The 23,444-nt window shown below is 38.2% G+C and overlaps 2 protein-coding genes across 4 annotated transcripts in view; one reads left to right on the top strand and one right to left on the bottom strand.

Annotated features, from left to right (window-relative positions):
- Positions 1-642: 642 nt before the first annotated feature.
- Positions 643-23,439, bottom strand: PAIP1 (poly(A) binding protein interacting protein 1). 3 transcript variants are annotated; one of them, XM_090131491.1, is made up of 13 exons: positions 23,421-23,439; positions 22,779-22,886; positions 21,856-21,951; positions 19,473-19,648; positions 16,275-16,463; positions 13,469-13,581; positions 11,543-11,654; positions 10,195-10,320; positions 8,699-8,805; positions 7,520-7,637; positions 7,341-7,395; positions 6,626-6,719; positions 643-2,202 (listed from the first exon to the last, which is right to left on the bottom strand). In XM_090131491.1, exons 2-13 carry the CDS (start codon positions 22,807-22,809, stop codon positions 2,109-2,111), a joined length of 1,311 nt encoding a protein of 436 aa, XP_089987617.1. In that variant the 5' UTR covers positions 22,810-22,886; positions 23,421-23,439; the 3' UTR covers positions 643-2,108. The 3 variants fall into 3 exon arrangements, with proteins under 3 accessions (XP_089987617.1, XP_031464988.1, XP_031464987.1); XM_031609128.2 differs by lacking the exon at positions 23,421-23,439 and adding an exon at positions 23,187-23,328; XM_031609127.2 differs by lacking the exons at positions 21,856-21,951; positions 22,779-22,886; positions 23,421-23,439 and adding an exon at positions 20,716-21,087 and having other exon boundaries at positions 644-2,202.
- The window catches only part of NNT (nicotinamide nucleotide transhydrogenase), a 43,290-nt gene continuing 41,024 nt past the window's right edge, over positions 21,179-23,444 (top strand). The window contains exons 1-2 of the mRNA XM_031609122.2: positions 21,179-21,473; positions 23,128-23,214. The gene's annotated coding sequence lies outside the window, so the exon portion shown is untranslated. The remainder of the gene's footprint in view (positions 21,474-23,127; positions 23,215-23,444) is intronic.

The raw sequence follows: 23,444 nt of genomic DNA, 5'->3' as shown, positions 1-23,444 counted from the left end.
GATTGCATAAAATATACAGTTCCTAATTTATATTTTTGTACAAGATGAGTTAGGGTATTTTCTTACTTAGAATTCTATGTGAGACATACATCCTGTCAGCTTGTACAGATAGTATATGTATCCTAGTTTTCATAAAAACACGCTGCTCAAGAGCTGCACATTTAAACATGTAAGGCAGAGTCCCCTGAAGAAGCTCTTAATTTACTGTAATGAATTTTGCAAATCCTTCTTCCTTCGTCATGCTACTGAGAATTTCCATTTTCAGAAATACGTTTTCCACAAGAAATCTGCTTATAAAGTCATAAGAAGACTGATCTACATGTGAACTGAACATTTTTTAAAGAAAATTATGCACAATCTAATGTCAGAGAATGTGTGTGTTAAGTATCTTCATCTGAAAATAATTTAATTTACACATTTCTGCTTCTTGGGTTTTCATCTAGAGAATCTGAAATGTTAATACAGATCTCCTGACTGCTACTATCCATCAATAAATTTTGCATGTCTCATTTGTAAAATTTGTAAAAGACAGTCCTCTCTGCAGCTGCTACTTTAAAGAAAAAAAAAGGACTTTTGCAGGTAGGAAAAATACAGAAGAACAAAAAAAAAAGTTTTTTTTTTTTTTTAAGCAAAAAGGCAAAATGGTGAAAATATAACAAAGGAAACAAAGCTAGTTAAATTTTATTTTCCAAAACTCCAACCTAAATGAATGTTTAATAAACACCCAGAAAACAGTGCTCACTGTATTAGCAGACGCACAAGTCATTTAACCAAACGTATTACAGTGAAATATTAACAGAATTATTTACATGCATATTTACAACAACATGTTGTTTACAGTAGCTACTTTTTTGGAATTATTTCCTTTTTTTTGTTGTTTTTTTTTTTGTTGTTTTTTGTTTTTTGTTTTGTTTATTTTTTTTGTTTATTTTTTGTTTATTTTTTTGTTTGTTTGTGTGTATTTGTGTGGTAAGGGATTCTACTTAGTCTAACCAGAAACAGATAACAAGAAACAGTACAACTGAGTTTGGCAACAACAGCAACAATGGAATATTATAGACTAACATGATTATATTGAGTCAAAAAAGAGCAGTCAGTTTCAGAATGTTAACATTTATGAAATACATGAACATACTCAAACTACAAAATTAAGACAATGTATATAAAATAATTAGAAGAATGGAGAAAATTACAAGTGTTGCAAGAAGGTTAGACATGTTAGATACATTCAAAAATATACCGAGCACTGCACATACTCTTGAGGAGCACTGGTTAAACCATAACTATATTCATGTAGTCTTGAAGAACACGGCAAATTATTTAAAGGATAGTTTTTGCTTGTAAAAGTTAGAAATAAGCTTATCTGAACCACAGATCTTGAAAGCACCTGACTTATAAAATACAGCTTAGTTTTTCACAATATCCCCATATTTCATGTTAATGTATCCAGACTTCACACAAAAGGGTAGAGGAAAGAGGGAAGAAACAAAGAAAAAAAAAAAGGTGTATATATATATGTATATATATAGATATCCCCACAAAACAACCCACAAAACACAAAATCTTCACAAACTACTTCTCATGACTCCATGATTGAGATCTACAGAGATAATTTGTATTTGGATCATACTCTCCTTAGCAATAAAAAAAGAAAAGCAACAAAACAAACAAAAGCAACAAAAAAAGGATAGCTTGTATATGATAAAAGAGATGGGAGAGTTCTACTGCATATTAGAAGCAAGCAATTAAAAGATCAAATTGTTTTTCTCCTTTCTCCCACAAGAGAAATTTCATGGGACAGTTCCGCTTTAGTTAAAATTTAATTTCCATTACAATATTTTTAAGATGAATTTTTATTGCAGCCAAAACATTGTCCGTATACCTGTACATAAAATAAACTATGATATATACACAATATTTTAAGATACAGGGCATATGATTACAATTTTTGGCAGATTCTGTTTAACAAAAGGGAAACTGTATCTTCAGGTGTTGGAGAAACTCAATTTCCTTATTTTGGTACAAATGTTTCAATTTATGCATCCCCTTACACTCTAACCATACCTAAACTGCTTTAACAAACATATTTAATATTTATGTGTAACTTCTCACTGTTTTCTCCCATGTTCTGATTCTAGACAGAATTTTTCATACGCTTCTTCAATTTCTGGATCCATTTCATCATCAATGTCATCAAAATATCTACAAAAAAAAAAAAAAAAAGACATCAAAAGTAAGCTTAAGTATACACTTTCAGCAACAGTATGTTGGTGAAATATTTATATGGATGTCAAGAATAAAACAGACCTTTACAAATAGTTATTAACTGTAACATTAATTAAAAGAGGATGAAAAGGAAAAAAAACAATGACATGGAGAGTAAATAAAAGCCTCTAAGCAGCACAGACAGGTACAAATCATTACAGTGTTTACACCATTTTAGATCATATCATTTTGCCTACTAGGTTAAAGAAGTATCTTGGATGACAGACCAAAGTGGGTAGGTAATACAATGTAAAACAAATTATTTCCAAAATTTCACAATGAATTTGTGCTAATCTTTTTGAAAAAAAGGTTAACTAGCATCACCTTCAGTTAGTGAATGTCCTAGTTCAAACACTGCATCAACTATCATGTTTGCATGTGAGCTGGAAAAAGTTATTATATGGATAAACTATACTTATACAGATAAGAAGGCACTCTTAATTCATCTCTTTTGCATTTGTATTATAGTACCTTCTATTAAATCATATCCTGCCCCTTTCTTTTTCTTCTCCAGGAAAGACCTGTTATATTTAGGTCAGAGAAAGACCGGATTCCGTTAATAATAATCAGTATTGCAGAGAGTGAAGACTACTGCAGAGTTTAAAAACAGCACTGAAAACTGATGGGGATCACTTAACAGCTTTCTTTCTCCCCACAGCTAGCAGGAAGACCATCGAACACAGTCTCCTGGAAGATATCTGAAGGTAAGTGTGAGCTGAGGAGGTGATCTGAGACAGGCAGCACAGCTTCACCAAGGGCAGATCATGCTTGATCAGTGTGATGGCCTTCTATAATCAGGCATCAGCAGACAAAGTAAGGGCAACTGACATTGCCTCTCTAGACTTCTGCAAGGCATTTGACATGGTCCCACAAGATACCCTTATCTCTAAATTGGAAAGAGATGGATTTGAAGGGTTGGCTATCCAGTCAAAAAGAACTGATGGCATAGTTGTAGCCAGAAGGCTGTGGTCAATGGCTCTCCAGGTGGAGGCCAGTAATGAGTGAGCTGGAGGTCTCTCTCAGGAATCTGAGGGAATTGGGACTGGTGCTTTTCAGCATCTTGATCAGTTACACATACAGTGGGATTCTGTGCAAGTCTGCAGATGAATCACAGAATGACAGAAACACCAAGGTTGGAAAAGACCTACAAGATCATCCAGTCCAACCATCTACATATCACCAATAGTTCTCACACAAAACACAAATATCACCAATAGTTCTCACACAAAACACAAAATCCAGATGTTCTTTAAGGAAGAGCTGTCTTTCAAAAGGACCTTGACAAGTGCGAGAAGTGGGGTTCGACGCAGCCAAGTGCAAAGTGTTGCACTTGGGTCAGGGCAGTTCCAGACATGTGCAGACTGGAAGATGAACTAACTGATAGTAGCCCTGCAGAGACAGTCTTAGGAGTTCCAGTGGACAGAAAAAGAGATACAAGCCAGCATTGCGTGCTTGCAGCTGGAAGACCAACTGTATCCTGAGCTGCATTGAGGAACTTGAGTGAGCCCTTGGGTAATTTGCAGATAACACCAAGTTGGAAGGAAGTGTTGACGTACCTGCACATACAAAGACCTACAGAGAGATCTGGATAGGCTGAACTGATGAGCTGAGGCCAACTGTGTGAGGTTCAGCAAGATGAAGTGCCAGGTTCTACACTTCGGTCACAACAATGCCATGCATGACAAGAGGCTCAGAGCAGAGTGGCTGGAAGACTGCAGAGGAAAAGGTCCCAGGGGTATTAATCAACAGACAGTGGAACATGAGCCAGCAGTGTGCTCAGGTGGCCAATGGCATCCTCTCTGCAATACTGATAATTATTAATGGAAATAATGTAGTCAGCAGGAGTAAGGAGGTGATCGTTTCTCTGCACTTGGCAACAGTGAGGTACCCTCAAGTACTGCATTCATTTTTGGGCTCCTAAGTACAAGAAAGATATTAAGGCCTGGGAACGTGTCCAAAGAAAGACATCAACGTTGTGAAGGGTCTTCTGAGGAGCAGATGAAGGAACTGGGATTGTTTAGTCTGGAGGATGTGCAGGGGAGACCTTATCAATGGAAAGCTGGTTGTAGCAGGGTTGAGATCAGCATCTCCTCTCAAGTAACTAGTAACAGGATGAGAAGTAATGGCCTTAAATTGCGCAACGGGAAGTTCAAATTGGATATCTGGAAAAGCTTCTTCTGAGTGGTCAGGCAGTGGAACAGGCTTTCCAGGAAGCTTTCCCAACCTTTTGCTGTCCCTGGAGGTTTTCAGAAGCAGGGTAGCTGTTGCGACTGAGGGACATGCTTTAAAGGGCATGATGGTGAGAGGATGATTATTGGACTGTTGCGACTGAGGGACATGCTTTAAAGGGCATGATGGTGAGAGGATGATTATTGGACTAGATGATCTTAGTGGTCTTTTCCAACCTCAGTGGTTCTATGAAAATAACTCTGAAAAGAGGTGCTCAGCAGTGGGAGGTGATTATCCCCTTCTTGTCTGCCCTTGTGAGGCCCCATCCACAGTACTGTGTTTGGGCCTGGGGTTCTCAGAACAAGAAGTATGTGAAGCTGTTGGAGCACATCCAGAGGAGGCCACAAAGATAATCAGATGCCTGGAATATCTGTCCTATGAAAAAAGTTAAGGTTGTTCAGCTTGTAGGAGAGGCAGCTTCAGGGAGACCATGCTGCTCAAAAGGAAGCATATAAACAGGAGGAAGACCAACTTTTTACATGGTTTGATAGTGGCAGAACAAGAGGAAATGGTTTTAAACTAAAATGATGGAGATTTACATTAGACAGTATGAGAAAATTCTTTACTTGGCGGGTGGTAAGCCACTGGAACAGGCTGCCCAGAGAAGGTTTGGATGCTCCATCCCTGGAGAAGTTCAAGGCCAGCTTGGTTGGGACCCTGGGCAGCCGGAGGTACTGGGTGGCAATCCTGCCTATGGCAGAGGAGTTGGAACTAGTTTATCTTTAAGGTCCCTTCCGACCCAAGCCATTCTGTGTATGATAGGATGGGTATGTAATTCTTAAAAAGGCAGCAGCTAATGACTCTCAGCAAGTGTGCAGTTGTTTGAAGTTATCATCTTCTGTGCATGAGTTCCAAAGAAGGCAATCACATACCTTCATAAAATCATAGAATGGCCTGGGTTGAAAAGGATCACAAAGATCATCTAGTTTCAATCCCCCTACTATGTGCAGAGTCGCCAACCACCAGACCAGGCTGCCCAGAGCCACATCCAGCCTGGCCTCCTATCTGTACTGGGGCCAGAAATGACAAGTTTCACACAATATCGTGGTAATTGTCAGGGAAATATATTAAAAAAAAATTCCTTGAGCATTGTGCCTTAAATAATCAGTCCTCTTTCTCTTGTAGTAGTGTAGATGCACAGAGACCCCATTTCCTGCATGAAAGCTGCAAGAAATAGCTGACAGAAGATCAATACTATACATTTGCATAAGCTTTTCTTAACCTTTCAGCAAAGATGGTTCTGAAGTCAGTTCTCATAAAGGCTGAGACAGTCTTCCACATTCAGATACACTTTTTTAAAGTGCTGTCTGTCTTCATTTTGCATTTAATTTGCTGTCACAAGCACATAGGTATTTTTACTTCAATATTAGCCTGTTGATTCCTGATGGCATCTCTAATTTATGCTCATCCCAAAATTCCTGCAAGTACCCTCAGCTAGCTTCCATCCAAGTCTTCTAATTTACTTAGAAAAATATTGATCCAGGCCAGAACTCTTATCAAACATGAAGCCAACACTGACAATAATTTTAGATTCAAATTTCTTTCAACAAGAAATTCAAGAGTAATTTATTTTAGACTCTATTCTTTCTAGTGGCTACCAATTAGGTTCCTATAAACCAATATCAGAAAATCAGACTATATTCTCATCTACCGCTTCCTCCTTTGCTATGAGGTTGCTTTCTGTATTTTACAAAAATACTTAACAACCACGTGACTGGGGAATAAAATTTATGCTTAAGAGAAAAACTTAGCAACCTCTCCTGTGAAAGGCTGAGTATTGTCATAATCTCTAGCTATGACATACACACAACTCAGTATATGTCAACTCAGGCTGCCCCACAATGCTTGAAGCTCAGGTGCTTCACTTTTTTTAATGCTGAAAAAAACACAAGCAAAGTTTGCACCTGTTCAGAAATAACTGAAACTTCATTACAATATTTGGAAGGATAAATATTTGTTTTGAACTTGTGTGATTAGAATCCAACATATAACATAACAGATATTTAACTTCTATTGTCGGATTGAGCAATAATTATTATTTTTTGTCAAGATGGCATTTTTAAGTTTGCAGTAATAACAACTAGTATCTAGAAAGTTATCTAGAATAATTTTCTTAAAGAAGTAAACATACAGATCTCCAGCTCCTGATAAATCTGTTCCATTCTCTTCATAATCCGGGAACCAATCCTCTCTTTCAAGCAGCTCTTGGTATTCTTCTTGGTAATCTGACATAGTAAGAAACCAGATGGAGATATATACAGTGAGATTAGAACTCTAACAATTATCTGCACAGTTTGAAAGTAATTATTTAATGAAACCATAAATGGAATGAAGCAGTAAGAAAAAAAAAAATTCTAGTACAGCGTTTTTTCAGGATATCAATCAAACTCCAAGAATAATGTCCATCATCTCACAGAACTGTAAAGGTAGTCACAGACAGCTTAATCTCAAATGACACCATACTATGCTGTATCCAGATGTTAGAAAACAAATGCTAGGCAGTAAGGGGCATAATTTGGTGAACTGATGATCTAGAGGATCTTTTCGAATCCAGCAATGATTCCATGATTCTAACAGTGTGTAAAACTAAGTTTTCTGGCCTTGAAAAGAGACCAAGTGCTGAAGAATAGTTCAAACTAAAATACACATCCTTAATTTCAAATATCTTCATTTTCTAAATCCTGAGTAAGGGATGTTTTGTACAATTCAAAGCCAGAAATTCATACATAATTTTGTCTTTTAAATTTCAAGAGTTCAGATATTTTACAAAGAACTTCATGGGTACTTAGCCAAGACTACAATTAATTACAAGTTATTAAAGAAGGTATACATTAAACAGGGCGTACCTGGATCTGCTGCAGTGAAAGGAATGCCATCAGAAGTGTAAAATGTTGGCTCATTCTAAGGATAAAGTTATAGAGAAAAATCACATACATTCAAAGAAGCAGTTGTTTGAAGTTTTTAGTGATACAGATGTCTATGAATCAAATTAAATTCATATTAAGGAACTGAAGTACATTCTTACCATAAAATAGTTTGGGTCATTTTCAGGGGTAGCTTCTGTATGTGAAGAAGTTCCAAGAACTCTACCCCAGTTACTTGATCGTAGTTCTACTAGTTTCAGAAGCATGTGTTTCACATCTCTGGTAATACCAAACAGGAACACCATAGAAGTTAGAATGTTCTCTTGCTAAGCAAGGATATGGGCATCTGTTATCCTATAGATACTAGATGGATACCACACAGAATAAGCTCCAAAAATAACCAAAAATTTGTTCCAACCTACAGGTAATTTTGAGTCTTTCCCACCCTTCCCCACCCCCCCCATCTCCCCAAATCTAAATGCTCTGTGTGTCGATTAAGAGATACTCACTCTCTCCACTTCCTCTGTGTTAATGTAGGGAGTCCATATTAAATAGAAACTGCTATAGTTTTTCTCAATATAACAAATCTGCAGCACAACTAGAGTAACACATCTTCTTCTTGTAAAAGGATAGTATAGTGGGGAGAACAGAGAGGAGGGTGCGTGAACGATATTCAAACATCTAGTTTATGCTTCTGAAGTTAGCCCCCTACTTCAAACTGAAATTCTGCACTCAATGGGGCAAAATTAAGGTCTCCAATATATTAAGTATCACCTCTCTTTACTTCCCTAAAATAAGAGAAGTTGCTTTCTTCTTTGAAGAAAGTTCACAAAGAGTTCTTACTGAGAAAGGAAAGAAAGTATCTTCAGTTGTTTCCTCTACTTTCTGCATCCTGTAGTAAGATCTTGCCAAAAAGGTATGTCCAAAAAGGAAAAAAAAACCCAATACAATTGTATTGCATTTTGTACCTTCATTTACAGTTATTTAAATACCATATTTAAGGCTTAAATTCTGGTTTAAAAGTATGAAAAAGGAGATATCATCATCATTACATTTATACTTGCTTTTAAAGCCTAAAGCACTTAAGAGAGATTTCAAGACATAAGTGTCATTAATTACATCTATTAAAATAGAGAATAAAAACAAACAAAAAAAAATCCCAAGACTATCAGTTGAAAATACTACATTCTAGATACAAAGTTACCCAAAAGGACCTCAATTTTAGTGAACAAAAGTTTTTTAGTGAAGGCATGTCTTGGACATGTTCAGTACTCTTGAGGATTTTCAAGCTTTTCTGTTTATTAAAACACACAAATCAAGGAACAAATTTATCTTTTCACCTGCTACAGTTTGCATCCAGTACAACATTTTCAATTCTCTGAATCACTTCAGTCATATCATCCTTTCCTTTTTCTTTCCAAGCATCTTCTAAAACTGAGCCTGTCAACTAAAGACAGGGGATGAGTACATCTTTTTAAAAAGCAAATTACAGAAAACTTTAAGAAACTGTCAACATAATAGGTTCTGTAACATTCAGACAATAAAGTAGGATTTGATATATGATAGAACATTTTGCTGAAAAAAAAAAAAAAAAAAAATCCCAAAGAAAACAAAAGTGATAGATCTTGTCAGTATTTTTCAAGACAGAAAGCATGCCCCAAACCCTACAATTTATTCAAGTTGATTACTGTTTTCTTCTATAACAAAAGTGGCAAAAGATCTGAGGGGACTGCTTACTCTTTTGCTTCAATTCTATTGCTCTTGTATGCGGCCTTGCATTTTAATACTTTTGACTAGTATATTTTTTTTTATTTGCTCAAGTTCATAATGGTATTAATGAAAAAAGTACACTTCATGTTACTGACAATGTAAGCCATAAAAGCCCATAAACATTTTCTCTCATTTTGTGTAAACTGACAATGTAAGGTATAAAAGCCCATACACATTTCCTCTATTACAGTTTTGTTTCCCTCATGACTCTCAAAGCTGAGATACATCTATTATCTCAGAAATAAAATGCTTTAAGCAAACATTTCCTTATCTATCAGGGATTTTAAAAGTAATATTATTCCACTTATCCAAAACCGCTCCATTTTCTCTTCCCAACCTTCAAGCACTTAAAAAAAGAAAAGGAAGCAAAAATTCTCATCTTTCTGAGATAAAGACTTCCATAAAACATGCTGCATTCACTCTATGCATTACAGAAACTCAATCCACTGACTTTATGCAATGCTCATTTCTCTTTTGAGGCATTCAGCTCAAGCATTCACATGGCATGGAAAAACATCATAGCAAGGATACCCAAAAATGACAGTTGCTCAACTCCACTGATGTTTATGCTGAATAGGAAACTAACCTCTCTCCTTTCACCCAACCAATTCTGAACTTCTACTTACTTGTGTAATAAACCTCTCTATCACATCACTGGTCTGTGAAAGGAATTGTGATATGATACCTCTGCTAGCCTAGATCTCAAATCTGTTACCAAGGAATACATTTGGCCTCTGGCATGAAGAAATAGGTTTTCCCTTGACTTTTCTTTCAGTTTCCCTGTTTTTTTTTTCCTCCTATCTTCTCTCCTCTCTCCACTCCAGCCTCCCACTTGGATTCAACAGCAGGAACCATAGATGGCCAGATGTTATTCTCTTCGCTTCCCATTATATGCACTGATGTACTCTATTTTTACTTACCTCAGATGCCCACATGAAGAAGCATCCTAACATTTGTATTTTAACTACAGTATGACATACACATAATTACATAAAGAAACAGTGCCGATGAATTCTGTTCTCACTTAGGAAATTTCTTTTTTTTTTTCATTTAAAAATACTCTCACCTTCAGCAGCTTCACAGCACATATCAAATTACTGTCCACAGGGTTAGAGAAAAGCGCATTTAGTAATTCTCGAAGTCCTTCTTGAAGAATTTCTGCTCGTGTTACCTGTCCTTTTGTTCCCTTAATCTGCAAGACATTAATAAAATAGTTAAAAGACTTAAGTTTCAGAAATTAATTTAGTTATATTTTCTCTCTTAAATGCTGTGTGATTAACATAGTTAATTACTTGGTAATTAAAGTAGTTTAACTTTTCAGCTGGAAGAATTCACCAACTAGCACAACTATTTTAGAACACAGACTGAAAGATATTCTTACAAATCTAATCTAAGCATAAGAATGCATTTCTAGCTTTCTCTTTTTTGTTACTAAATTAATGAGAAAAAATGCAAGATGCCTGGCAAATAGTATGCATCATCCCAAACTCTTGGAATCTCAGGTTCTTCCTACAGCTGTAATAACTTACTGAGGTAAGGCATTCTTCATGTATTTTAAAATTATAGAAAAAAAAAAAAAAAGAGGGATAACTCCACAAAACTGGATAGCTCCCTCTTCCTCCATACTTCCTGTAAAGCTTCCTTTTTACTTCCAGAAAGCAAAAAGTACATTTCAAATCCTGCTTATGTACAAAAATGGAAGAGTTGGATAATTGTTTTCTTTCCTCATGATAGAAGAACATTTTTATAGCATCTCATTAGATCTTACCTTTGAAATACTCCAGTAAAAAAAAAACTCCAGTAAAAAAAAATTACAGAAGTTGGTGACTTTGCTAAACTCACAGGTGTAAGAGTCGAGTAAGGTTTTCTTGTACAAAAACTGATCTAAAGAAAATATTAGGCACTTCATGGATAAGCTGAGGATTCAAACCTTAAGAAGAAATCCCACTAAAGGTCTCCATTTCTAATTGCTCATTTTGAAATCTCCCACCTCTTCTTCAAGCATTTAATAGCTCCAGCTAGTGGCCAAATATGCTTTAATAGACTTTAACATCTGATGGTCTTGCAAGAGGAAGGAAAATATCAAAAAACTTCATTCCAAATTTTCCAACAAAAAAGTGGGTATGACCAGACAAGTTTTAGGTAAGGTAGTTATGGTTGGTTCTTTTAATGATCTCTTATGCTTTTTTAAAAAAGGTGTCTTTATGCACTTTTTTTCTTTTAACGATCCTGTCTATTTTCGCTTGTTTCTTTGTCACACAAAATGTTCTAAATTTTTTGGCTTATTCACTTCTATGTAAAAAAGCAACAAAACCAACACAAACAATACCTCAAATGATGCCTTTCATTTCAGTATTTGCTTAAACACAACAAAAATAAATGAAGAGCTACGTGAAAAATAACTTTCTTCCTACCTCTAGGTTAAGGTAAAGTTCACCTAAGAACAATACAAAGGCATGAAATTGTTTTTGAGTAGCTTCATCTCCTTTTGCAGCTTCATCTCTGTTTTCAAACTCTGCTCGACACCTGAAAACATTAAACAAAATCGTATCACTATTGTCTGTAAGCACCCTAACACATACAATATGCTACTGATCTAGTACAGTGCTCAGAACTTATGAACTGTGTTAGAACTGTTCCATGTTGAATCTTGGGAAGCATGATTTGTGAAGGAAATGAGAGGACTTCACAAAGTCAAAGTGTTTTTTTGTCCTCAGTAAATAAATATGATGACATGACTGTGGTTTCAAGCACTGAGATATCGAAGACAAAAATACACCTAATACAATATGAATGCAAGTTTAACACAGGTATCTAAACGTTAACAGAAATACAGGAGGTACTGAAATGCTTCATCCCATTTTAGGCCAGTGCTCATGTCGCCACGTATGCCTCTACACTTACTTGATAAATTCTTTATGCCACAATTTTAAATGACAGCTATGCATAAGTTAGTTATAATTGGTGGTGTAAGCTAAATACATTTAATAGCATTTATAACTAGGGGTAGTATGGCAGTGACACAATATTTTAGTCTTCACCAGCATGTCAAAGATAGTGCTAGTTTACACAGCAGTTTAAAACCAGATCAGAATAAAAGGAAAACAAGACAACCTCCAACATATTCTCAATACCTACGCACTGAAATTAAGGAATGGACTGGGAAATGTTTGAGAAAACCAAACAATTTTAGGAGTTGAAATATCACATCTTACATACAAATCTGGGCTGAGAAAGAGAACATGTATTCATATAGTTAGCTTTTTTATCATCACTCTATCCCAATTTCATCCATAGTAGAGGCAAAAGCATAAGCAACCTCAAATTTGCATTTTTAGAGTGCTAATTTTATCACTGGGTTGGTTTTAAAACCAGCAATCATTATTACCAGGGATTTCCTTCATTATACTGTTCATTTAAGAAACAATTCAAACTGTTCAATTAAGAAGACAAGATAGAAATGATGATTTGTAGTGTCAATACGAAGGAGAAAAGGTTGTCCTTGTTGCAAAGGAGATAACAAAGTATTTTCAGCTTTTCCATAAGGTACTGCCCCCGATTTCAAGAAATTCATTTTGATGATCTTTTAAGCTTACCATGCTTTTGCTTGTAAATATCCATGTACTAAGTGAAACTTTTAAATTAAGCTTTATGCTTAAAAAGCCAGAAGTCCTTAAAGAGAAAAGGAGTATTTTTAAACACTCCTGAAGTAAAACGTATTAATTTTTCAAATGTCATACACTAAGATTTTAAAGGCACATTCATTTAAAAGATGTTGCATCATATGATCTACAAAGTCTAATCATTGAACTGTAATCCCCAAATTTCTGAAAACTGTGGGTCATTCTGCATTTTATGCATCTATTTAATGTAAAGTGATTTAGCTGATCAATGAACAAGCTTTACACAGCAAAAGCAACTTAGATGATCAATGAAAAATCTTTACACAGCAAGTCCAGCCAGTTAAGTAATTCAAGAAAAAAAATAAGTCCCAGTAAGAGTCAAAGAACAAGGACAGACAAAGAAAGTCAGTATACTTACATAAATTTTTAGGATACTTTTGAAGTTGACTAGCTTTCAAATTTACTCTATCATTTGGTACTGAGTTCAGAACAGACATCAGAACCTGAACTGAGTCCTGTTTTTGTATTAAAACAATAAAGTGTGTATATATTCAATATCTAGTATGAACCTCTGCCTTAATAACTCTCAATTTAAAATCCTTCTATTTTAAATACATACTTCTTTGGATGCTAATTTAAGAGTTACATACAAAAGAAGACAACACATAACCCAGCCACAGGAAGTAATAGGTTTTAAAAGGACACACTGATACTCACCTTTTAAGTAACAGCTGTCGGAAGTTCCCACTTTGAGGACTAATGGTTAGACAGTGAGATAAATAGTTACATAACCTTGCTCCCATGTAGGAAAAGTTTGGGACAGATGTGGCCTTTCAAAATAAAAGTGAATAAATAATTATTTGTACAGGTAATGATTAGGTTATGTGGAAATACCTTTAAAATAATTTTAGAAAATGCTGTTTAACAACAGTATATTTAATCACTGAGAAGTAAAAGATTAGTTATTATTATTTGGCACATTAATTTTCCACACTTTGCTATGCGCATTTCAGAACACAGACATTCACGATAGGTGATTCTGTGGCTTTTCACCATGAGTATTCAACTCTACTTTTCCACTGTAACCTATCCCAAAGAGTGTCTAAAACTTATTTACAAACTGTTTATTAAAAAAGGTAAAATAAATCCAAAGAGGGCATTAAGACTTTTTCAGGGACATGCATTTTTTCAAAGAGCAAAGAATGATTAAACAAAAATAATTCCACACAGATGTAGTTTCAGAGCTATCTGTTCCAGAATCTACATTTGGCATTAGAGTATGCCTAGGGAAAGAGTACAACATGACAAGGAATGTTATATATGTAAACGAATTAGGAAGAACAGAGAGAAGTAGATGATTAATCTTTATAGATTTCCTGAGATACCTGACCCTCAAAAGAAGGGAGAACTGCACAGGATTTCTCTGCTTTTTTCCTCCTCCTTCATTTTAGCATTTCCTTAAATAGACCTAATATCTACAGATCTTCTCAACTGGATTTAATTAGTATCACTGAAGCAGATACTTACAAGCACACTTTGGCAACGTAATAAAAATTTTGTGATAAGCTAGGACTAGAAAACACAAATACTCAAGCAGAAGCTCAAGACAGAAAAATAATAAATGCATAGTTGACTGACATTCAAATGCTATAATCTCCTGTCATTCAAAAAACAAAAACAAAAACCCATCCTAAAATCTTAAATTCTAGTATTGAAACATAAAATAAAAAAAACACCGAGATGAATTTCACTTATAAACATAAACTTATGTTTCAGATTGTTACTCAGCAATTTTCAGTTGACGAAGCAACAGCCAACCACAATACCAGACCTCTTTTAAACTAGGAGATAAGGCGAGAAAATTAAAGGTTTGCATTAAATGTGAGTCAGTTTATTTAATGCATACAAATGTTTGTTATTTAGATGAATTCTTTAGATGAATTCTGTTTTTTTTTTCCTTTCAGTAAAATTATACTGAATACTTTTGTTGTTATTCACTGTCCTCCAGGTACTCAAACAAAGGATGAGAAAGATACTGCCAAACACAGCGCTCATTTGGCAGTTGTATAATAAGAAACTGTATGATAATAAGAAACTCAAGACTCTGAGTCCTGTATGAGAACCAACCAGTCATGCAGCTTCTACATAGTCCAGTGAACTTTAGAGTAAAAATTCTGCAAGTATCTGCACTTAGATGAGGAATATAAGAGTTGCTCATGTTCTTCAAGTGCCTGAAAGCAATCAACTCAGTGAAGTGGGAGACGCCCAGTGTAATTAATAGCAAGCCCAAGTGTGACTACATTCTCTGTAGCAAGCCCAAATGACAGGAACAACAGTTCATTTGCTTGGATTCAACTGTTCTCTCCAGTGGCTTCCCCAATTAGTACAGAGTTCAGTTTAAGGTCTCTGTCCTCATTTCCATGGCCATTAATGGGACTGGACCTAGTTACTATTAGACCAACAGTGAAATCAAAGCCTGTGAGCAAAAGTATATTTCCTGAAGGGTGATAGATAGAGTTGTTTATAATTTCAAGAAATTAAAAGTATCTAAGCGTTATGAAGAATATTAATTATCCCCCTCTACTCGGCTCTTGTGAGGCCCCATCTTCAGTACTGCGTCCAGGTCTGGGGCCCCCAGTACAGGAAGGACATGGAGCTCTTGGAGTGGGTCCAGAGGAGGGCCTCTAAGATGATCAGAGGGCTGGAGCACCTCTCTTATGAGGGAAGGTTGAGGGAACTGGACTTGTTTAGTTGGAGAAGAGAAGACTTCGGGAAGACCTCACTGTGGCCTTCAAGTACTTGAAGGGAGCTTATAAACAGGAGGGGGAGTAACTGTTTACATGGGTTGACAGTGATATTACAAGGGAGAATGGCTTTAAGCTAAGATGGGAGATCTAGGTTAGATATTAGGAGGAAATTTTTCACACAGAGGGTGGTGTGGACTGGAACACTGGAAGAGGTTGCCCAAGAAGGCTGTGGATGCCTCATTGCTGGAGGCATTCAAGGTCAGGCTGGATATGGCTCTGGGCAGCCTGGTCTGGTGGTTGGCACATTAGCACATAGCAGGGGGGCTGAAACTAGGTGATCTTTGTGGTCCTTTTCGACTCGGGCCATTCTGTGATTCTATGAATATATTCTGTAGGAATGAATCAAAACACATTACTCAGACATGGCTTAAGAGTTACCCTGATACCTGCTATGTAAATACAGCAACTCAAAGACGACTCCTTTAATTAAGTGCCGCAACTGGAATTTAGCATGTAACCTGGAAGATTAGGATACACCATAAAAGCAACTCAGAAATTGTAAACTTATCGATGAGTCAAACATCCTACATTTGAGCTATTGTTACAGTGTATCGAGCAAAATCTTTCGCTGCATGTTTCAGGCTAAAGAGAGACTGAAAACCATTAAAATGCTACAGAGATACAATGACATAACAAATAACTCTTTTATGCATATCTCGGACACTAGGTAACAAAAGGCATCCCATCCATGATATAAAATAGAATACACAGGCTACCTGCTGATAGATGAGATCAACAAGCTCTTGCAAAGCTTCATCTGTAATGACCCAGCCATTCAGTGTTTCAGCAAACTGTTCTATTTCAGTTTCAAAACAACCTGGTTGCTCAGTGAGATGGTTTAGGAAGCCTTGTACATATTCTGCCAAAGTCAGATAGCCACCATATCCATCTTCGAAGGAAGAATCCTATAGAAATGGAAAAATGTAATATTGAAAAAGAACCTAGAGTTATTACACTTGCCAGCTCCAGAAGCAACAATAGAGCTCTTAGTTACCAGTAACTCCTGATGCTTGGCATGCGTGATAGCAATTCTTACTACCTGGTTCACAAATATTTTTAGAGAGCATAAACCTCAGTACTTCAGAAAGCTTCAGTAGTGCTATGAGAAGAACTAAGTAACATGCTTTTACAGAGACTGGGGTCTCTCAGACAAGCATGCCAATAGATTTAAAAAGAAATAAAGTATAACACAAAACAAAGAACAACCAAATTACACAGTTTGCTAAAATGGATGTAAGATCAATAAGCTAACAAGTAAGTATACCTTCCAAGAATAGAACAACCTAATTGAGACTCAAAACCGTTTCTTCCTGTGCACACATACTGTGCTGCAGATAAATGAACTGTAGAAGGAAAAGTAACTGGAAATTGGAAACAAAATATTTTGCACTTACAGAGAGTGCCACTGTGCTCCAAAATAAGCAAGAGAGGGAGAAAATACAGAAATATAATAAATACACTAGTGTATTCCTATGCATAAACTTAGGCCAGGAAAACTGATTTTCTAAAGCTAGTGAAGCTGCATATTTTTGGCAATGGATCAAAGATAAATAGTTCTGTTTCATGTCTTCTTAAGTGGTATTGCATTAATTTGCAGTTACTGAGTTAAAAAGCAGACAGTAAACACACCTGCTCCCTAAAGAAAGAAGGAGCAAGCACAATAATACTTAACCAATGTTTATGCTCTCAGTGATGAAACAGAAGACTGCTAATTTTGTTCACTCAAAAATGAATGTAACATTTTAATACACTTACGGGATGATTACAGTGCAAGTACATGAGAGGAATAGCATAGGAAGAATGTATTTTGTGATGTAACTAACTAGTAATAGCGTATACTTTAAAAACTGAACAGATTTAGTTCAGTATCTTCTAGAAGTAAGTCACATTTCTTACTGGCAGACTTTGAAGTTTAATACAGAATACAGCACCACATACTATATCAAATAAATGAAAATAAAGCAAATTCCTCTTGGTTATTTTTAAATAGTAGCTGGCAAACAGAAGGCTGTACCTCTATGCATTCATTACAGATTTATGATTAAAAGCCATGAAAGTCAAATAGAAGCTTTCCATTAATTTCAGTGATTTCTCAGTCTAATTCTTCCCTTTATGTTATTATTCACAATGAAAAAGGATGTGCAACTAATCTGAAAATCAGCAGTTTGCCTCTCTTTGACTAGGAGTCAGTTCATAAACTTAACAAACTGACAATGAACAGGCTAGGCAGACAGCAAATAACCCTCTGATTTACATAAATTTAAAAATCAGGAAGTCTATAGAGAATATCCATTAGCCAAACCTGCTCTCAGGCTGTTTCAATTAGTGGGCCAAATACCATTTTCCAAGATGTAAGATGTATTCACAACATTTCCATTCAGACGCTTACAATTTATCATCAGTTTGATTTCTCTTCAGACTTTTTAGGAATAAGCCTTTTCTCCTTCAGATTATATACGTATATCAAGCTTACAACAAAGTTAGTGAAAAATTAAGTATAAGAAATGTTGCATGTACAAGGTCACATATTTGAGTCGTTTGTATGAAGTGAAGGGGCACAGAAGCATCACCTAACTGGAGATGAACAGAATGACTGAATTTTATATAGACACACATAGCCATTACCATAATTTACTAAAACACAATAACTCAACAGATTATTCTTAAGATTGTTAATGCTTAATAGCAAAAGCACTGTGTACTTTATAAGACGAATGTGAATTTTCAGGTCTAGAAACTCCCAGGAACATTACAAAGGTGATTTGTAATTTGAATTGTATTAATTCTAAGTCAAAGAAATCAAAGTTTCTCAAAACTTTGTTTTGATTCCAATTTTAAAACTTGTGAGTAAAACCTGCGCAGAAACAAGATGCTCTAAACTTACATGTTATTGCAGATTAACTCAGTTTATGAAGTTAATTCAGTACAAAAGATCACTATTCCATGCATAGTATACACTGATTAGTGTATGCAACATGTCAAACATATTCAAATAAAGAAGTCTAGGTCCTGCTAGGATTCTGAAGTTATTTTTATTAAAAGCTGGATCACTTATAATATATTCCTACAACATAGCAATGAGGAGCTCCCACATGCTTACATGCTTTTGCAGAACAGCTGAAAAGCAACATTGCTGGCCCCAGGAGTTTGCAATTATACACATGCAAATGCATGACAATCTAAATGGCATTTTTGGGTCTTGAAACTGAAATGTAGTATTCACAGAAAATGTGCAATGTACTGGGGCAAAGTAATACTCTTTCCCCTATCTTAGCCATTAATTGAAGAGCGTTGTGTTGGCTTTGTGCTAACAGTTGTATATTGGCCATAAGCTTGTACTATCCAGGAGAGTCACTTTATTCAGTAAGCTGGCAAAGCAGGTAATATCAAGCAATGTGATTTTGCTCAGAAGAAAAAAAGAATTGGAAACACCTAACTCCATGTTTAGTATTCAACTTAAGTTTTTTTTTTCTATTAGTTACTCAAAATCTAGTCTCAGTGTTTTCGTATATCATCACTGTTTTCGTATATTTTTAAAGTTTAAGTTAAGCCTTCATCTCTGCTTCAAAAACTTGAGAAATCTGTATGAAAGCACAACTAAGCTTTTACTTAAAAAAGCATTGTAGACATAAATACAACACAGGCAGACTCCAAAAAGATAGCTTATTCAGATGTTTCTGGAGTCAATGTCTGGTGTAATCAACAAGGAATGTGGTTATCTACTGCAAACTTCAGAAAAACACCCCACGCTAACCCATGTACACCATAATACCCACCCGCTATCACTATCAGAACCTTGACTCCGGAGGTTATCATCTGAATTTCTGGAATTTTTTAGGCAAATGTAGCCTTGAAGATGTCAAAAGGCATAGAAGTAAATTGCAATAAGCTAAGAACAGAAGATTAACACTTACTGCCAAGTTCTGATTGAAGTTGGGGTTGTATCCTGATGGATAAAACTCAGGTGCTTTAACTGACAACTTTGACATTGCCACAGGAGTCACAGCCACCTGAGGTTTTGCCATTTCTGGTCCAGAAGTAGGAAGTGAAACTCGCGATCCAGATGGGATTCTTGTCTGTTGCAGTTGCTCTGGAAAGGTTTTGTTAACAGCTTCTTTTAGGCACTGCTTGGTTGCTATCTGCTCTCACATAATACACAACTTTTTTGATCTTAAATATATTTTTAAAGTACATACTTTCAAGCATACTTAATTTTATTTAGATATTTTTATTGCTTTTCTGAAATATAGATAAAATTTTCAATTTTGGAAACTCTGATGCCTTTCCACATTACGCTCTCACTTCACATGAGAGTTGCAAAAAAAGAAAAGAAAGAGATGGACAACCCCCTCCCTCGCAAACACATTTTCTGAGCATTAACGAGAAACCAGTAAATCTAATTCTGGTATGCCTGCTTTCCCTGTGGATTTTTCAAAGATCTTAAATGCAAAAGAAAGATTTCAAAGATCAATAAACAGCAGACAACACTAACTTTTAACATATTCCTCAATGTCCTTCTTGTATATAATTTGCAAAAAAACCCAAAACAAAACAAAAAACACCAAATCAAAATCATATTTTTAAAACCGTATTTTTACACATTTGCACAAATCAGAGTAGCTCCTAAGTTTATTGAAAAGGGAATCTGATACCTGGACCGTAAAAGTTAACCAATCAATAACGCCTCGGGCTGCATTTGCCTTAGGTTTACGTTTTCTCAAACCTGTAGGCCTTCTTCAACGCAAGGAAGGATGAGACCATCTGCGGTCGGATTAATAGACGGATAACACGCACGCACAGATGTGCGCGCACAAAAGAGGGGTTGGGGGCGTCGCGCTAAGGCTACGATGCAGCATTACGCCTTTCCCCGGGTACAGGCCCACAGCGCAGAAACGCCACAGGGGCCGAGAGGCGCAGGGAGCGAGCCCCCTCCCGGCCCGCACCCGCAGGAGCACGGGCCGCGGAACGCAGGCCCTCACCTCAGGCCGCGCCGTCCTCCCGGCCGAGCCGGGCCGAGGCGCGGGAAGCCCCGGTCTCGGCGGGACGGGGAAGGACGGGGAAGAGGGCTGAGCACGGCCCGCCCGCGCTCGGCTCTCCGGCACCTGCGGCGCCGTGGTCCGCGGCGGGGGCCCGTCGCGCGGCGCGGCGGCCCAGTACCTGCGCTTCCAGTGCCCAGCGGCGCCGTCCTCGGAGGCCGCAGGGGTTCCTGCTGCGGGAGGAAGCCGCTCGTTTTGTTCTGCTGCTGATCGACCGCGCCGGGGCCGTGCGAACCGCCGCCTCCGGGGCAGGCCCCGCCGCCGCTCTCCGACGCACCGGCGAGAACGCTGCCTCCGCGGCCCCGGCCTCGACCGGCACCAGGAGCTCGGTCGAAATTCTCGGCCATACTCGGCCCGGGAGGCTCAAGCGCTTACGAACGGGGCGGGGGATGCGAGCCGGAGCGGCGCGGCGCCGGGTCCCGCCTAGCCGCGGCCCGAGCCCTCCACTTTCAGTTTCACCCCGCCCGCAGCGCCCCCTGCCGGCCGCCAGCACGCCGCACGTCGCCATAGCGACCCCGGCGCCTCCGCGGCGCCGCCCCGCAGCAGGTGGCAGCGCGCCGAGAACGGCGCCGCCTGGCGGCCGGCCGCCTCGCCGACACAGCGCTGTGGCGTGGAGCGGGCACCCGGCCCTGCGCGGGGCTGGCCGCCGCCGGCCGACAAGCGCGGGTTTACCGTCCTGCACGGGGCCTGCACGGGGCGCTCCAGCAGCGCTTCAGAGATCTCGATTCAGAAATTATCGATTCCTACGGGAGCGCAGCGTGAGGCAGTACGACAGCAAACCGCACCTGCAGGTGCCTCATTTGAAGCGTCACGCCACAACAGACGGCTGTTTTCCTCAAAAATTGCGGCGTGGGGAAAAGCTGCAGGCTGAACTAGAAGGTAAAATTTAGCCAACACAGTTAGGCCTCCAGTGTGACAATAAAACCATGTTGGTGAATGGTGAATTTTCGTTTACAATTAATACATCAGATATGACAACAAACAAGTGTAGTTTTACAGCCTTCAATGCCAGCAAGAACTCACTCTAGAAGCAAGCTATGTAATGCATTTTTCTTATATTATCTCATTAACTGCAAATGATTCAATTCACGTGCCCCTTTGCAACTGAATTCACCTATTTTTCTCCAGAGTCCTGCTCTGTTTGCTCTGTGAGTTTTGCACTCAGGGAGAGAACTGTGCACTGGACTGTTCAGCACATGCCGCTGCTGACAGCCTGGCAGTGTTTGTAGTTTGAAGAACAGCCCGACCCTGACCTTCCCACCTGGTGTTTCCAAAGCCCAATCCAAAGGTTCGCATGCTGGTTCCAGCTCTGGTGGTGATTCATGGAGATGAAAAACATGTGAGCTTGTATGACAACCTGTAAGAAACCAAAATAGTACTGTCCTGTATTCAAAATACAATTACTGTAACATCTCAGAATGTATGTCCCTGTTTATTGTCACACCTTACTACTCTGAATGTAGGTTATAGAGTGTAAAGCACAGTTAAGATGTATTATTTCCCCAAGGTATGTATTGGACTGATTTTTGTTGAGACACACTTGGCCAGATATTAAGGTGACACACTTAGAACTAATTAGCTACATGGGAAAACTGACCCTATGCAATTATTGCTGAAAGTGATATCTGACAAAGAAATCAATCTAAACTGAACAACTGAAACCAGAACAAGTATTGGAAATTTTGATGAGTTTTTAGTGAGCATTAGACTTCACTTTTTGTAAACAACTGACAAAAACAGACGTGAGCAGGAGTGCCAAACCCTTACAGAAATTAGCTACTAAAACAACTTAAATTTATTCAGTGCTTTCTTTCTTTTTCTTTTTTTTTTTTTCAGTCCTGGTTTTAAGATCCGTGTGTGACCTCCAGTCACTGTTGGGAATCTGTCTTACTGGGAAGAGAGAAAAGCTTACATTAATGTGAAAAGAGAAATTGAGACTCTCAATCTCTATTTTCAGAATGCAGAGGCTTTAAGAAACATAATAGTACAGGCACCACCACTGTTCAATGCACCCATCTTTCAGTAAAGCAAATCTCATGAATTAAGATATATATCAGTGAAGAATTAAGCACCTTATCACTACTGTGCCAGACAACTTTTCACCTTCGGTCACAAACGTGAGTTCTTTTCAATTAACAGACGTTCCCTTCTCTTTACTACAAGGAGTGTTTGGCAGCTACTTACACTGCAGAGCAAAATGTGAGCCCAGATTCATCTTTTCTTTACAGGCACACAACCGAAATCTGCGTCAGAGCGAGCGGGAATCCAAGTTTTCCTTCCCAAAGCAGAAATCTTAAAAACAAACAAACAAAAACCTAATAATAATGAAGGCCAAAATTCTAATTCCCAAATACCACCTGCAATCGTCAGCCTCTGTAAGCGGCGTTCCAGCTCTAAGGCTCTGGGTGATGCAGCAACGCCCGCTGCTGGAGCGCCTAGCAGCCTCACACGGAGCCCCGCAGGCCTGCACAGATCTGCTACTGTTTTTTTGTTTGTTTGTTTGTTTTAAACTAATGATGTTATTTCTAATTAGGGAGAAGATGTGGCAATCGTTCTTTGGTTTCAAAGAAGGAACTGACAGCCGTGAGGTACCTTGCCGCCGCGGTCAGCAGAAACCAAGGTACAGAGGGCGCACAGCACGTAAGACGAGCTCTAACAGGTTTTTTTCACAGAAACACGTTTAAAAACAGCCGGCCAACGGCCGCCGCGGGGCCACCTCCGCGTCCCGCGCGCTTCTCCTCAGCGCCGGGCGGGACGGTGCGCGCGCGCCCTGGAACACCTGACCGCCGCCCGCGCCCGACTTCAGCGCGGTCACGTGACACACACCCCGTCCGCGCGCGAGGCTGGGGC

The sequence above is a fragment of the Phasianus colchicus genome, chromosome Z (genome assembly GCF_987193195.1).
Source record: "Phasianus colchicus chromosome Z, bPhaCol1.hap1.1, whole genome shotgun sequence".
In the NCBI taxonomy this organism is placed as follows: Eukaryota; Metazoa; Chordata; class Aves; order Galliformes; family Phasianidae; genus Phasianus; species Phasianus colchicus.
Note: the sequence above shows the minus strand (reverse complement) of the source record. Positions and strands in the feature narration are given on the sequence as shown.